The 17073-nt window shown below is 40.6% G+C and overlaps 1 protein-coding gene across 1 annotated transcript; it reads left to right on the top strand.

The window, feature by feature from the left end:
- The first annotated feature begins 4882 nt into the window (after positions 1-4882).
- Positions 4883-11084, top strand: LOC139457400 (uncharacterized). The gene is made up of 10 exons (XM_071238800.1): positions 4883-5200; positions 5503-5695; positions 6033-6176; positions 6871-7191; positions 7682-7939; positions 8449-8574; positions 9077-9112; positions 9739-9935; positions 10074-10424; positions 10977-11084. The coding sequence occupies exons 1-10, from the start codon at positions 4883-4885 to the stop codon at positions 11082-11084; spliced, it is 2052 nt and encodes a 683-aa protein (XP_071094901.1).
- The last annotated feature ends 5989 nt before the right edge of the window (positions 11085-17073 follow it).

The raw sequence follows: 17073 nt of genomic DNA, 5'->3' as shown, positions 1-17073 counted from the left end.
ACTTTGGATTCTGGTTGAGTTTACTCATCAGTGCTGTAAAGAAAATTGATCCAACTTTGGGATTTTGTATCTTCAATAAGACGACAAATGTCCCAGTGATCACGAGGACTGCTGACTATCAAAACCTCCACAAATGAAAATAATGATCAGTGATGCACTCTGCAGTCAACAAGGAAACTATCCAAATCGATTAGGTGAGGTGAGCTGACGTGAAATGCGTCCAGGGTTATAGCACTTACGTAGCGACGTACATGCACGTGTGTGTGTGTGTGTGTGTGTGTGTGTGTGTGTGTGTGTGTGTGTGTGTGTGTGTGTGTGTGTGTGTGTGTGTGTGTGTGTGTGTGTGTGTGTGTGTGTGTGTGTGTGTGTGTGTGTGTGTGTGTGCGCGCGTGCGTGTGTGTGTGGCTGCTTGTACCATTCCGGGCTGATGCCAATTTATAGTGCTAGCCCACTGAGATACCTTGCCGCAGTTTAACATGAATGCCCCACTCAGACACAGTATACTGACTCCGAGCCGACCAGTCCTTGTTTTAGCCCCTTAAAGCTGAACACCAGACAAGGTAACAACAAATACCATTTTTTAACGTCGTTTGGTATGACGCAGTCGGGGATCGAACCCCTCAAATCGATTGAATAAGTCTCTGATATTAACGGATATTTATGGAAGCTGCTCAACCACATACATGTATAACAATCGGCTTCCATGCTTTTTTAGTGACAACTTGTTCCTGGTGAGAAGGACGAAACCTTATGATTATATTCTGTGCTCACTTATGAACCTTTCCCTGAAATAATTACAATAACAAAACAAATTATTTTGAACACACGAAACCTGAATAATTAGAACAGAAGTAAAGCATACCCACACGAGTTACAATCCTAAATATATTATTTACATTTAATGTATGGAGTCTGACAGTCCAAAACGCCACAAGCACACATAACTGGGCATACTCGTAACTCGGAACTCTCACCGGGGGCAGAAGGACAGTTAACTGTTTTCTATGGCAATTACAGTATACAGTATTACATGCTACATTTATTTTTGCGGTTTAAGAAACAGTTTTGAAGTGTAGTTACTAGTTTCATGTTTGTAAATACGTCGTCAATGTGTATGGGACAAATTGTTAGGTCAATATGCTAATCGTTTTGGTTGACATTGATAACTGGTGACAACATAACTACATGAGCTGTAGAACCACGATACTAATTTAGTCAACAATTTTTATCCGTGTGTTTGTACTTTCCGTCTTACAAAGACGTGGTAGTTTTCTTGTTTTATGTGTTTGATGTCTCTGTTTTGGGTGAAATCTTCTACAGCATGCAATGCACCTACAACACCTTAATCAACTACTTTTTCCGTTTGGACCCATTTGATAAAATGTTTATATGCCTTTCCTATTCAAGATATATTGTAGTCAGTTCTTATAACTCCTCCTCCGTGTTCTAGGGGTAGAGCGCCCGCCCGGGGTTCGATCCACGGCCGCGTCATACCAAAAGACGTTAAAAGATGGTACTTATTGTTACCTTGTCGGGCGATCGGCATTAAGGGGCGAAAACAAGGACTGGTCAAGTCGGAGTCGGTATACTGTGTCTGAGTGGGGTATTTATCTTAAACTGCAGCATGGTATCTCAGTGTGCTAGCACTATAAATCGGCGTCAGTCCGGACTAGTAAAAGCAGCCACACAAACACACACACGTACATGCACGTCGCTATATAAGTGCAATAATCTTGGACGCGACGCTTAACCCCATTTAACCTCAACCCATCTCTTATAACAGACTCAGTTTTGGCGCTGTTTAAATCATAATTCACCGTCTGTTCCAAAAGTGCATATAACCTTTTCATTATGGTTTCTGGAGACAAGAGATTTAGTTTTCAAGCCAAACTTCGTTAGACATATTTTAAATACCAACCGAAACTTGTACAGCTTGACGCACGTGACTTTACACGCCGTCTTCCCAAACAGGAGTCATGTAACAAGTTCACAACTTTGCTTGTTATACATCTTGAGGAAAAGGGGTAAATGAAGTTTAAAGTTGTTCTGAATTATTCATGTGCTTTCACAATCCATGAACGATACCAGAAGTAATATCTAGACGGGTATTGCATATTGCGGAAGGATTGAAGATTTTAAGTCGTTTTTTTTTCTCAAAGTTGTATCATCTAATCTGAAATGCATTTAGGTTGCTCGTTATGCTGGCTGTAGGCATGGAGATTCAATCTGGCGTGAGGTTGTAGCAGGCTTGTGTTTTACCAAACCGTAGGTGATCAAACTGGAAGTGCATGGTGGTACGACTGGTTCTGCTTCTGATTAAGAATTTACTTAAAAGTACTTTTGAACTTGTTGAAACAGCTTATTAAAAAAGACCAATCAATGGTTGAAATTGCCTACCCGTCAGCTTTGGAAAGTAGCGCTTTTTCTTTCGCGAACAAAAACATGGTCTAATTCAGGTTCGATTATACCACTTGCAGACCAATCAGAATGCGGGATTCTAGATCAGTGGACATAAAAATATAACACGTCCTTGTTATCTAGGATATGTTGCACCGTTTGTCACTAATAACATCACAAAACACTTGTTAGTTTGTTGTTTAACGCCGCACTCAACAATATTCCAGCTATATGACGGAGGTCTGTAAATAATCGAGACTGGACCAGACATTCCAGTGATTTTTATCATGAGCATCGATCTAAACAATTGGGATACGATGACAAGCATCAAACAAGTCAGCGAGCCTGACCACCCGATCCCGTTAGTCGCCTCTAACGACAAGAATAGTTGCCTGTTACGGCAAGTATGGGTTGCTGAAGACCTATTCTAACCCGGCTCTTCACCTGTCACTAGTATTGATTTGCTCATTCTGAAGCTGTTTTATCTTCCTTGGTTGGAAACGCCCTACTCTCCATGTCTAGCTGTGGATCACTTGACCTGGGAAGTATGCCACGAGTTTCACTTAACAATACTTCAATCTTTATTTAGTTTAAAGCCACACGCTGATATAAATAGCCTGCAAGTTGGCGGTGTTTCAGTTTCGAACAGTGACTTGCGATCTAAATACAACCGAATGTCGAGAGGAGCTCGATCACCACTGACCGTCAAACTCGGTATCAACTTGAATGGCAAACCTTGGGTACCCCAACTGGCTCCATAATCAGACATAAGTCGATACAGTTTCTGTAGTTTGATCACAAACTTACAGTTGGCGGAGCTTATTCAAGGTTGCGTTATTAAGTAGCACAGCACATGTGGACAATGTGATTACAACGCAGTGTAGGTTTACGGATGAACAGCAGTATAACAACAGTTTCAGGAAACATAACAGCAAGGATACCCAAATACGAAATTGACGTTAGTAACATCAGAATTAGCGACTAGATTTACAACCTAAGATGGCTTTTTGTGTAGGTTTTGGTCACATGCATTGAATATTGATAATCAGATTCAAGTAACAGATATTCTTTTTTCAAATAGTGTTTACAAATAAAGATTGTGCACACATGCCTAAATTGGGAGTTTGTTCCGAGGCATTCGTTATTGTGAAATTGTTAGTGATTTGGACGACGAATCTTGTGATGACGCCGTAAACAAGGCTGTGTGTATCACATTGTTGAAAACAGTTTGACCAGGAAGAAGATTATCGCGGCATTGATATTAGGACAGACGCTCGTCATGGATGGAGGAAGTATGAGAGCGACATTGTTGCTTTGAGTTGCGAAACCAAAATATGTGTTCATGCGGAGAGAGATTACATGCATTGCTTTGTAAACTTTTGGCCTATCTTGAAAATAATGTTTGAATCCATGTTCGCGCTGAAGACAGAAATACTAATGTGAAAAATGTTTATCTGAACATCGTTTCGAAATATGTAGTGCAAATGATGTTTGGCATGCCTCAGAAGGAATCAAACAGAGAATTAAAATCTGTGTCACGGGACCTTCGAAGTTTCACAGCGTGACCAGGCACTCGAATGTGTGTGTGTGTTTGCATGTGTGTGTTTGCGTGTGTGTGTTCGTGTGCGTGCGTGCGTGCCTGCGTGCGTGCGTGCGTGCGTGCGTGCGTGCGTGCTTGCGTGTGTGTGTTTGTGATCAGGGCCAGAAAGTAACCTCTCGAAAGATTCCATTAGGAGTAAAAGGGTTAGATAGCCGTGAAAATTATATGAGTGGATCGCTGAAAAACGGTCCTGTCCTGCATTTGCGTATGTGGTCAAAGTGTAAAGGCTATAATCACGGGCCAAAAAATAATCTAGAACATAAAAAAGACAGAAAACATAAATTCACAGAGCACATACCTTGAAGTCTAATGAAACACCCTCTGTCATCATATCATCTACATAAGTTGAGAAACAATGGCACAAAATTGCTTTTTGAAAATGGTTCAGTCTGTCTGCAGGGGTCATTGGAAAAACAATTCAGACACTTGTTTTATTAAAGATTACTCGTCAGGAAATTGTGAAAATATGATAAAATACGAGGTCATTAACATACACATGACATATCCAAGACTAGAGGTTACTGAGATAATTATTCTTTTAATATTTCAAGGTTTCTCAGTGTATGAAATATTGCAATTATTCAATTCTAATCCCTAAAAAATCTAAAGGTTTTCAATTGCGTGGATCGATGGGTGATGATAATAGCAGTCATACCGTAGTCAGATTTCAAATACTGTGGTGGCATCCGGCTACAATTTCCGCAATTTGAAGTAACACGAGTTGTGAAACTTTTTTATGAATATTTAACAAAAAACTACAAAACGAAACTTCCGCAAAACACAATGTAGTGTAACGATTTCAGTTTGTCGTCCATTGCCTCTACGTTAGATTAGCTACATACGAACTTGCTACAAATAGCCAATATTACTCTGACATTACCAACAATGTCGGCTGAATTCAGACCAACTTCTCATCAGGAATCCGCTGATGAAATCCTCCCTTCTCATGACGAAGGAGAAGGGATCCTGGAAGAAAACAAGCCAAGCGAGTACGAATCCATTGATGAAATTACTGTTGGTAATGACGCTAGCACCGACAACAGCAATCCTGTTTCTGTTGAATATAACTACATTGACGATGTCAACCCAGCCTCTGGTTATCAGGCTATTGAAGGAAGCCAATCAGAAGCTAATGACTATGAATGCATTGCTGGAACCAACCCTGCGTATGATTACATTGAAGTAATAACCGAGCCACGTACGGTAAGAGTTGAAATATTGTTTTTAATGCAAAGGTTTCAAAGTTTATGTGACGTTTGGCTGTGTGATGTTTTCGGTTCATTTTGGAGATGAATGTTATTTTCATATTTGCGGGTTTTATTGAGTAACCAATAACATAACCCAATAAACAAAACAAAAGAAGAAATTAGCATTGTTTGTAATTTCAAAATCCAATGAAAGACATCGTAGACATGGAACAAAATCCCAGAAACAGCGTGTAACAAAGTCATTATGACATCACTGACATTGAACAGAGAGTAACAATATTCCTTCGTTAATTTCAGCTTATGTCTAAGTGTAAGAAGACCATTCTTTTTCTCGTTCCCATATTTGCCAGTGTGATAGTGAACATCACAGTTGGGCTCTACACGCTCTTGATGTTTTTTCTCCGGTTCGTTTTAAGAAGAGATTCCAGGGAAGACAGAAAGACGCTCCCTGAAGTACTAATCACATTTTGTGTGTTTTCTGCACTGGCAGGTAATTGATTTTAAGATAACTGAGTGATTATTGTTTACGTGGCTCTGTGCATTTGTTCAGCAACAGCATAGCCGGGAACGTCAGAAATTGGCTTCACACACTGTACCCGTGTGGTGACTCGAAACCGAGGCTTCGGATTGACGAGCGACCGTTTGTAACCATCTAAGATAAATTCACATTGATCACCAACGTCCCAACGTCATATTTTGTTTTTGCGCCAGTGTATTTATTCATGACTAACATGCGTAACATGTCCAGATAGAAACTACATATTGTTACATTTTCATTTAGTCACAAACAGTGTAACTTTCTGTTGCATACCTGTGGTGTGTTTCAGCTGCTTCCTGTGCGCCGCTTATGATCAAATACGGCTTCCGGAAGGTCGCCCTGGGCGGAAGTGTTCTACTCATCTGTTGCTCTTACTTTTCGTCATTGACAACCACAGCCGATATACTGGGTATCCTATTTGGCATCATGGGAGGTCTGTCAAAGTCTTTAAAATATTTATATGGATTATGCAAATTAGACATATTTCCCAAACCGGGATTGTTTGGGGGTTTTAGTATGTAGTTTTCGGGACCTTGTTCAAAGTTGAGTGCAAAAATGGCCTAGATTGCCTGGACTACTTGTGGAGGTTTTTTTTGTTTTGTTTCAGACGACATATATGTTGGCCACTAAACATACTCGCTATTTTTAGGCCTAACGTAAGAACGCTATATTCACCTTACCTTTCGCACTGCTGTTTGTAATAAACTATGCATCTTTTAAAAGGATTATTCCGTGTATCCATGTTGGACTGAATATGACAAAATGGAAGTGCGAGTAGTATTTGCTGAAGACTTGACGCATTTTAGTAGACATTTGAGTAGGGCAGATACATCCAAACGCTTATGCGAGTATTTTCAAATGCAGTTCCGTGGCCAACTCACTCACTCACTCACTCAAATGCAGTTAATTGTCAAAGACAGTAAGTGTAAAAGGTATGGATTCTTTTATCGAAACCAACTTCTGCTGATCACTTGCCTTTGTTGACAAATATTCTGGACCAATAAGTTTTAGATATAGAATATATACATATATTTGAGGCTGTCCACTACAAAAGGAGGACATAACATTATCAATAATTTGTCTTGGGATATTTGACCTTGATAAAGGCCTTACGAAATCTTTGTCAGGTTTTGCTGTGGGTCTTCTTCGGACGATTGGCGTTGTAGCTACCGTGGACCACCTCTACACTCGTCCAGCTCTCGCTCTTCTTATCAGCCACACCAGCTTCACCGTTGGGAACATCATTGGTATCATTGCCATCGTGGTCGGCCTTCCTCATGGATCGGATGTGTCACATTCAATGAGAGTGTTTGTGATAACTGCTGTGATAGGACTTGTCGCTGGTAGTTTTCTGCAGAAGAACTCACAGACCCAGCAGAATGCGCCCAAGCTGTTCAAACACCCACCGTTTTATTTTCTCCTCTCGATAAGACTTGCTGCCTCTGTTGGTAGGTTTTCAAATGCATCGCTAAACTTGAATCAGGGTGAACGGCTAAGCAAGTGCTCTGAGGTGTTCTAAAGCGATGTGCACAGCCCCGTTCCTTATTTCCCACAACCTGCGCCTGATTGGTTCGATAACCAGATCCTCCCCCCACCCCTCCAAAAAAAAACAAACAAACAAAAAAACAAAAACAAAAAAACAAACTAGGGTGTCTTGGATGTCTGACCCTGACATTGAACTTGGTATATCAACTGTATCTAACAAAAAACAAGGATTTATAAAATTTGATATTATTAGTCGTTATTGAATAGATAACTAATGATAATATCTGTTGAATTTGGTCGGCCCCTTATCTTAAGACGATTTTCTACAAATGAGCCTGACCCATTTAGTTGTTGCGGCATGTAATTCATAGTTGTGTGCTATTACCTTATAGGATTATAGGAATGTTGTTCGTGTCTGATGATAGTACTCATGGATTTATTTCTGTCTTACAGGGTTGTCAATCCTTCTGACAGAAATCGTCATAATCAGCACACCACTTATCCAAATCCATTGGTTCGTTGTCATTTGTCTGTTCGCCAGTCAGTTTTTTGTGCTGGTAATACTGGTAAATTTCCAGAATCAAAAGCTAAAGAAGCCTGCCCTTTTATTGATGGGAATATCGGTCCTAGCTGTCGGCCTTGTCATCATGACACACCATGTGGCGTTTGGTAGCACTTGGGCTGTCATCATTCCCCTTGGAGCTGCCAAAGGTGGGTTAACTAATGAACGTACCTCATATATTCCACGCACATACTATGTATTCTTCCTGTTTGCAGGCGCCGTAATTCACTGTGCAGAATAGTGTCCGTTAGGTGCGCCGGAAATCTGCGCTCGGTGGTTCATAATGTTTCTAGGTTTGTCAGCACCATACAATGCTTGTGGGTTTCACCTAAGGGATAGAAACCTAACACCTGCATCACTTGGGCTTGCCTCCCTCATCCTGCTGAGACGCCGGGATATACCTGGAATACAAAGCGGTGTTAAACCGAACTCACTCACTCACACTCTAATTTTGTGATATATCTCTTATGCAGTCCTGTGTTTTGTATGTATGTTTCTATGCCGCTTTTTTCAATATTTCTGCAATATCACGGTGGGGGACACACATTGTACCCATGTGGAGAATCCAAGCTGGGTCTTCGGCATGACGAGCGAACGCTTTAACCACATGGCTGTCCCAACGCCCAAGACTTACAGACTTTGTACTATCATTTTGCAGCTCTCTCTCAAATAATGCTGCCATTAGCGTTGGTCAACACTACGGGTAGAAGCAACTTGAAACTGGCCCTCCCAGTGCTGGGCTGCTTCGAGGAGATTGGGGGACTTATCAGCAGCTCCCTCCTGCGTAGGTTATGTTCTGTGTTACTTCAATTTAATTTACCTAAGCCAGTCACACTGGAAACAGTGCCACAATGGCTTAAAATGAAGAAAGCACTTTTACACTGTCATCAAACAATACTTAATGTCTATATCTGTCTGTTTGTCAGCATCAACAATGCTGTGTAATATATAATCTATGATTGTCATCAGCTGAAATACAGATTGATTGAGCTTCGTATTGATACTTTTTAAAATAATAATCATTTCTGAAAAGAAGTAACAGGTTTCTTTTTTAAGGGTATGAATAAATTACCAAATGACCGCTCAGGCGTCAATCTGAAAATCAGTTTAACGTTGAATGAATCATTTCATATAATTTGTGGAGAGCAACTGTTAATTGGAAGTTCCCTAACAGTTCCGTATGACAATATTATGATGAACAACTTTTACCATGTCAGTATAGCAACGTGTTTTACTAATTCCCCACTCATTTAGAGATGACACATCGTTCATTATCTTATTCACAGTTCTTTCTGGACCTTTCCCCCCTCGAGATGATGCAGGTGAGCTTCTGTATGTATGTTCCATTTATTTTCAGTACAATTTCACTTTTTAATGCTTTTTGTTCGTTGTATCCGTACTAATTTGCTCTGGAAGACATGTACGTGTAGCGTCTACCTTACCGAGCCATGAACGTGCATCGATTATGAATCCGCTTTTGCAGGTTAATGTCTCTGAAATATAGGTCAATATTTATTTTCAAAGCCACCTCTTTCAATGATACAAAACATAATATTTTATTTTACTAAGAAATAAATGTTCACACGTAAAAATGGAGACATAAGTCATTCCCATAATTTATGAACTAACTCGACGCAAAAAAGTTATTTAATTAAAGGGACAAAAGCCATTTCTTGTCAATGTGTATAATACTATTTTTCGAATATCGCGACAATTACTTCATGATAATTTATACATATGCATGTAGATTCCATGTACAAAGTTAATAAATTCACACGAAGATCATATCAGTACCATCGACTAGAAATGATCAACTTTCTATGAATCCAGTGCATATACGTTGTAACCACGGAGGATAATAGTGTCACGACTGTCTCAGAAAAGTGTTTATCACAAACACCACAAACATGATCACTGTTAGTTAAGCTTTCTATATTTAACATTTCAGCAAATATCAAAATATCCCCAGCAAATGGTCCCTTGTATTTTGGGGGAGTGTCCCTGATCATTGCCGGAGTTGGTGCCATCATTGCATGGGTGCTGATAAAACGCTGGACCCCTCTCGGTGATGAGTCGGAGGAAGAGGACCATGTTGAGGACCATGTTGAGGAGACAGAGGACCATGTTGAGGAGACAGAGGACCATGTTGGGGAGACAGAGGACCATGTTGGGGAGACAGAGGACCATGTTGGGGATCATGTTGGGGAGACAGATGACCATGTTGGGGAGACAGATGACCATGTTGGGGAGACAGAGGACCATGTTGAGGACCATGTTGGGCAGACAGATGACTATGTTGGGGAGAAAGAGGACCATGTTGAGGAGACAGAGAACCATGTTGGGGAGACAGAGGACCATGTTGGGGAGACAGAGGTCCATGTTGGGGAGACAGAGGACCATGTTGAGGACCATGTTGGGGAGATAGATGACCATGTAGGGGAGACAGAGGACCATGTTGGGGAGACAGAGGACCATGTTGGGGAGACAGAGAACCATGTTGGGGAGACAGAGGACCATGTTGGGGAGACAGAGGACCATGTTGAGGACCATGTTGGGCAGACAGATGACCATGTTAGGGAGACAGAGGACCATGTTGGGGAGACAGAAAACCATGTTGGGGAGACAGATGACCATGTTGGGGAGACAGAGGACCATGTTGAGGACCATGTTGGGGAGACAGATGACCATGTTGGGGAGAAAGAGGACCATGTTGAGGAGACAGAGAACCATGTTGGGGAGACAGAGGACCATGTTGGGGAGACAGAGGACCATGTTGGGGAGACAGAGGACCATGTTGAGGACCATGTTGGGGAGACAGATGACCATGTTGGGGAGACAGAGGACCATGTTGGGGAGACAGATGACCATGTTGGGGAGACAGAGAACCATGTTGGGGAGACAGAGGACCATGTTGAGGAGACAGAGGACCATGTTGGAGAGACAGAGGACCATGTTGGGGATCATGTAGGGGAGACAGATGACCATGTTGGGGAGACAGATGACCATGTTGGGGAGACAGAGGACCATGTTGAGGACCATGTTGGGGAGACAGATGACCATGTTGGGGAGACAGAGGACCATGTTGAGGAGACAGAGAACCATGTTGGGGAGACAGAGGACCATGTTGGGGAGACAGAGGACCATGTTGGGGAGACAGAGGACCATGTTGAGGACCATGTTGGGGAGACAGAGGACCATGTTGGGGAGACAGAGGACCATGTTGGGGAGACAGAGGTTCATGTTGAAGAGGCAGACGACACCGGTGAAATGGAGAAAGAGGACACTGGCAATTGATGAAAACAGCATGAAAACTGTCAATATAGGCTCTGTATGTGGCCATATCACAGCCCATGATGAAAACAGTACCTGTAATTATATTTTCGTGTTACTACATGTTGTTATAGGTATAGTTTTCAGCGAGAAATGATCTTAAAAGTGAGAGCCAGCTCACTGTGCATCCTACCACTAGCACCGCTAGGTGGCGCCTTTGCAAAATGCTTATTGTTACATAAAAGTAGATTCTGTTGTGCGTTCATAGATCTTAAGTCAGCGTTCGATTTAGTGTGTAGGACAAGTTTATTTTACAAACTCTGGATAGGTAATGTTAATGGTAAAATATTTAGAATACAAAAAATATATATGAAAATGTTTAATCTTGTATATTTGTTAATGGTGGCTATACAGATTTCTTCCATTGCCAGTAAGGTGTACGACAGGGATGTCAGTTATCTCCCTTACTGATTTCATTCTTTGTAAATAATATTGTTGATTTTCTTAATTCAGACGGGCAACGTAATATCCAATTAGGAATGATTTAACTTTTTATTCTAATGTTTGAAGATGATATGGTCTTATTTGATAGTACAGTCGTGGGGCGGCAAAGACGCCTCGACAAAATGAAGATTTATTGTCATAAATGGAAATTGTCTATTAATTTATGCAAAAGTAAATTTATTGTCTTCAGACGTCGTGGTCGCCTTCGAAGATATGAAAAGTTTTGGTTTGGCACTGACATTATAGAAATTGTTCCTACTTATAAATATTTAGGTGTTCATCGTTCATCATCTGGTAGTTGGTACTTTACACAGAAGACACAAGCACTGCCATCTCCTCGCTTTAAAATCAGGCTCAAAGGATTTTATGAAACTTCCTTATGATGTACTTTTACAGATATTTGATGTCAAATTACTACCTGTTCTTCACTACTGCTCAGAGATATGGGGCTTTCGCCCGTCCCAAGATGTTATTAAACTACATGATAGATTCTGTAAGAATATTTTATCCCATTATATGGGAGATTTGTCCCCAATATAGTTGCTCATGGTGAGCTTGGACGTTATTCAAAGTCAATCAACATATTGTCAAATATTGGCTGCCACTTGTATCTCAGAAAACTAATATGATCCTTAATCATACTTATTCATATCAATACAATCTGGCAGAAAAGGGAATAAATTGGTGGGCATTAAAAGTAAAACGTATGACTTTTGGCCATGTTTGGGATAGTTAAAGAGTAAATCATATTGGTTTTATTAATAACTTTAAAATAAGATGTATTGATAGAGATAGCCAACAGAGGTCTAGCAGTTTAAGAACTTACTAAAAACTTTCTTTTTATTCTTGTATAAAGCAATATAATGTATTTGAAAATTATCTAGATTGTATTCCACTAAGTGCCTAAGTAAGATGTTCTCGTCAAACTTTGCTTATTGAAAATGGAAGGAAGTACAATATAACTAGAGCTAAGAGACTATGTCCATTTTGTGTAAGACCTTTAGTGGAAAAACTTTTGTTTACAATGTCCATACTATGACAGTTTGAGGCGTAATGTTCTACCTTATTATTTTTACACAAATATAACTTTTGATACATTTGTAACTCTCTGTACATCTTAAACCCCATGCATAATTAATGCTTTAGCTACATTTATATGTCTTGCTTTTAAAAGGGTAATAACTTTCTCATTGGCGCTGAAATTGTCTGATTTTTATATCATGTATTGTATAATGGGCTGGTGGCCCCTCTACTGAAATAAAGCTTTCTCTCACCCAAGCAATTGATGCATCCTTATTTGAGTAAACCAGTGATACACGGGTAGATTGTAAAACGATAACATGATCATAATAACTTTCTCACAGATACGAAGACATCTCTATTGGTAGCTTTGTCGAAAATAGTCGATTATTATTGATCACAAAGTTAATTCCACTACAATGAAAATATTGGACATCTTTGGGTTAGTGGTTAACGCTGTAACTAAATCAAATACTTTCTGGTAATCCGGGATAAGGTAAACCAACTCACAGAACGCGTTTGAGACAGAGGCGGTACACAGAATATGGGCAAACATATTTGGTTTGTTACAGGTAGAGAGTATGTACGTGCAAGCCATGACGATGAAATTGTCTAGGCTCACGTGTACACACGAACTGATTATGAGACTATAAAGAGGTCGGTGTGACAAGCTGATACAGAAACCGCAACCGAATGTAAAGACTAGTGCTATGAATATCCAGTTATCTCAATATAAATCCAGTTAGCAATATTACGTTTACAGTATGCTGAAGCCCATAAAAATCACATGGGATTCATGAAGGAGTATGTCATTGAGTCAACTATCAATACTTCAAGGTCTCAACCTTCATTAGACCGCCTCCGTGGTCTAGTGGTAGAGCGTCCGCCCGGCGTTAAAAGATGGTACTTGTTGTTACCCTGTCTGGCGATCGGCATTAAGGGGCTGAAACAAGGACTGGTCGGCTCGGAGTCAGTTTCTGAGTGGGGTATTTCACGTTAAACTGCGACATGGTATCTCAGTGAGCTAGCACTATAAATCGGCATCAGTCCGGACTAGTACAAGCAGCCACACAAACACACACGTACATGCACGTCGCTATATAAGTGCAATAGTCTTGGACGCGACGTTAAACCCCATTTCACCTCCCCTCAACCTTCATTATCATTTGATGAATGACATGACCTACTCTGTATTGCTCTCCTGGGTAAAAAAAAGTATTCCATTTGTTCAGCAAATTAATTCCCTTCATTGTAACGAGACATCTCGATTGTTGTTATCTATGCAAATTTGCTGTCCCCGTTTTCAGAGTCAGCACGTTCTATTATGTGCTATGGAACTCGCCACTAGAGCTCGTTGTTCGTAGAGACAGGACACGCACATATCCGGCTACTTGTCACGGACCACCCGCTACCCCTTTCTTCACAACGGTACGCGCCAGTAGGCGGATATATCTTGGTTTACCAGTAGTACACCTGCCGAGTATTGTCTGAAATGGTTATAGCCGTAAACACCATGAGTATCTGGAGATTTTGTATGGCATTCATTACGAATTTTCAAGGTGTTCAATGTTATATCATAATGTGCATGGAATCAAAAGTGATCATGTTTTTTACTGATAAATCACCCTGAAAAACACCACCAACTTTTCTATGTAAGTCTTGCTATTTTATCAACTCTTTTGATACTTTCTAGTTGGAACTTGTCATGCTGTAAAATGAAACTTACTGTTTCATTCTTTTCTCTGTGCCCGAACAAAAGTAGCCGTTTCGCCACCAGAAACAGTGACATGTAATGAGATTTCTGTACTATACTAGATAAATCACCTTGAATAAATGGATGAATGTGTTCCTTTTACAAGTTAATATTAATCGTGTAAGTTATCAAAGCTCTTGATATCACACACAATGACAGTTGCGTGACATGTGCAAGAAAGAGCGTTTGTGTGTTGTCAGATAGCACGACCTGTTAACCCACTGAGATACTTTGGAATGCGTCAACCTGACAGTCACCTCGTTGTGAGCATAACGACTTTGAAACAAACTTATTCTACATCATGCTACAAGTTTCTGTGAATGTTAACTTTGTTTAATGTTATACATTATTGATTGCATGTCATGGAACCCCGGCGGCGAGGGACGTTGCTGGATTGTCTGGTCCACACTCAATGATTTTCAGACCGCATCATATAGCTGAAATATTGCTGTGTATGGCGTTAATCTAGAGATAAAACCAACCAATACTTCATTCACACTTGCACGAACTCATAAATCACTTATTCAGAAACAATTTACACTGAATGACAGATAGAAGTGCATGGGTAGAATGTCTACGAATATGCTTTAAACAAGCGGTATAGGTATAGAGACTGTTTCAAAATGTGTATCAGCATTTAGACTGTGGAACGTAGTATTCGTGTGTATTTCCGGTTCTGTGGTCTCAGTTTTTCGAGATTCATCTGTAAATATTATATAATAGTTCCTTTAAATCTGCATCATATAGACAAACAGTATGCAAACGTTTTGACAACTGGTGACATGTTGGTCCTGTATATTTTATAACCGATAATTTCCAATCTCATTAGGCTCTACCCGGTGATAACGAATGAATGATTAAGCCAGAGATTATACGCCGCTTAGAGCATTTCTGTCAATACTTCAACCCTGCCACGGCTTCAAACAGTGAGTGAGTATGGTTTTACGCCGCTTTTAGCAATATTCTAGTAATATCACGGCATGACGAGCTAACGCTTTAACCACTAGGCTACCCGACCGCCCCCACGGCTTCAAACATCTTTCAGCGATCTATTCATATAAGTTTCACAGCCAGTGTGCCCATGTAGGGCATTCGACGTCACAGGCCAAAACATTTTTCAAATATTATGCACCTGAGATTTGCTTCATATGGCCTAAGTGAAAAAGATATTTCCGTAAAAATTAATCTACAACATGAAAAAAGACAAAACATACATTCCCAGGATACACACGCTATACCACCCTGCACTCTAATCACACACACACTGTGTCATTATTTTAACTACATAAATTGACAATCAGTAGCCTATACTGTTTTTCGAATATGGTTGCAATGGGGTGAGGATTATGATTTTGCAATATTCCAGCAAGGGACTCCAGGAATGCGACTCGCACATTGTACCCATGTATGGAATGGAACCTGGGTTTTCGGCGTGACGAGCAAGAAAGATCTGTTTTGAAAGATGACATTTCAATGGTTTTTTTCTGTTTACAAAACAATGTTTTCAATTTATATTCCTTGAAAAACGACAATGATTTCAAGTGGACGATCGTTGTCAAGCATAAATATGGTGTGTTACATTCACTTTTTAAATATTTCCTTAAATGAGATAAATATGAAACAGGATCACTCACAGAATAATCAACATCAAATTGGAAAACATTTACTCAGTCCAACGGGTTGTCGCATCAAAGTACAATTTCCAGCAACATGAAGGTTTTGAAACTTACTTATGAACATTTAACTAAACACTACAAAACGAAACTTCACACAAACACACCACAGTGCAACGACTTCATTCTGTCGCCCATGACCTCTACGTTACCTCAGCTATAGACAAACTTGCTGACATGGAGTTGGGGTCATCGCCGCTTTCAACAGTATTCCAGTTATATCACGGAGTATCAGCTTAATATGGGAGGAAAGCCCGAAGTGATGCAGGTCTCAGACGTTTACCACTTCAGTGAAACCCACGAGCACGGGCATGGTGCTGACAAACCTAGAAACATAATCGGGGTGAACCGGGATTCGAACCCAAGATCATAGGTTTCTTGCGTGCCCAAGGGACGCAGCTCCGCACAGCGAATCCTGGCGCCTTAGACCACTGGGCCCTCTGTGCCCTCATCAAGGTAATAGGATCACGTGCTTGATGCATGTCATCGTATCTCAGTTGCTTTATGTAAAACACGCATATCTTTCTGTTTCGCACCAACGGTACTTCACGATGTAATGAAATTGCTTTTCGTTATTCAAAAGTACTGATTAACTAAACAGCTTTTGGACGATGTAATACGAACCTGCTGTCACATATTAAATGAATTTCAGTGTGTTTGACCACTTACTGTTGTTGTTTAATATAAGGCCTTTGAATAATGAACCCGGTGCTGGCTTGTTTTTCGTTATTCGAAAAACAAATAACGAACCCGCTGCCATCTTCAGGCCCCTCGGTATATTCTCGTTTTTGAACAATATACATTACACAAATGAAAAGTCATACATTATACACTCAGAGCTGTCACCTCTGCTGTTGGTTTTCAATTGATGGGCAGTAAACATAGCGACAGAGCACCCAAGAAGCATTGCAACTTTTCATTCACTTGTTCCAGGGGCGGTCGGGTAGCCTAGTGGTTAAAGCATTCGCTCGTCACGCCGAAGACCCGGGTTCGATTCCCAACATGGGTACAATGTGTGAAGCCCATTTCTGGTGTCCCCCGCCGTGGTATTGCTGGAATATTG

Source organism: Haliotis cracherodii, unplaced genomic scaffold (genome assembly GCF_022045235.1).
Source record: "Haliotis cracherodii isolate W230 unplaced genomic scaffold, xgHalCrac1.p SCAF_12, whole genome shotgun sequence".
NCBI classification, from domain to species: Eukaryota; Metazoa; Mollusca; class Gastropoda; order Lepetellida; family Haliotidae; genus Haliotis; species Haliotis cracherodii.
Note: the sequence above shows the minus strand (reverse complement) of the source record. Positions and strands in the feature narration are given on the sequence as shown.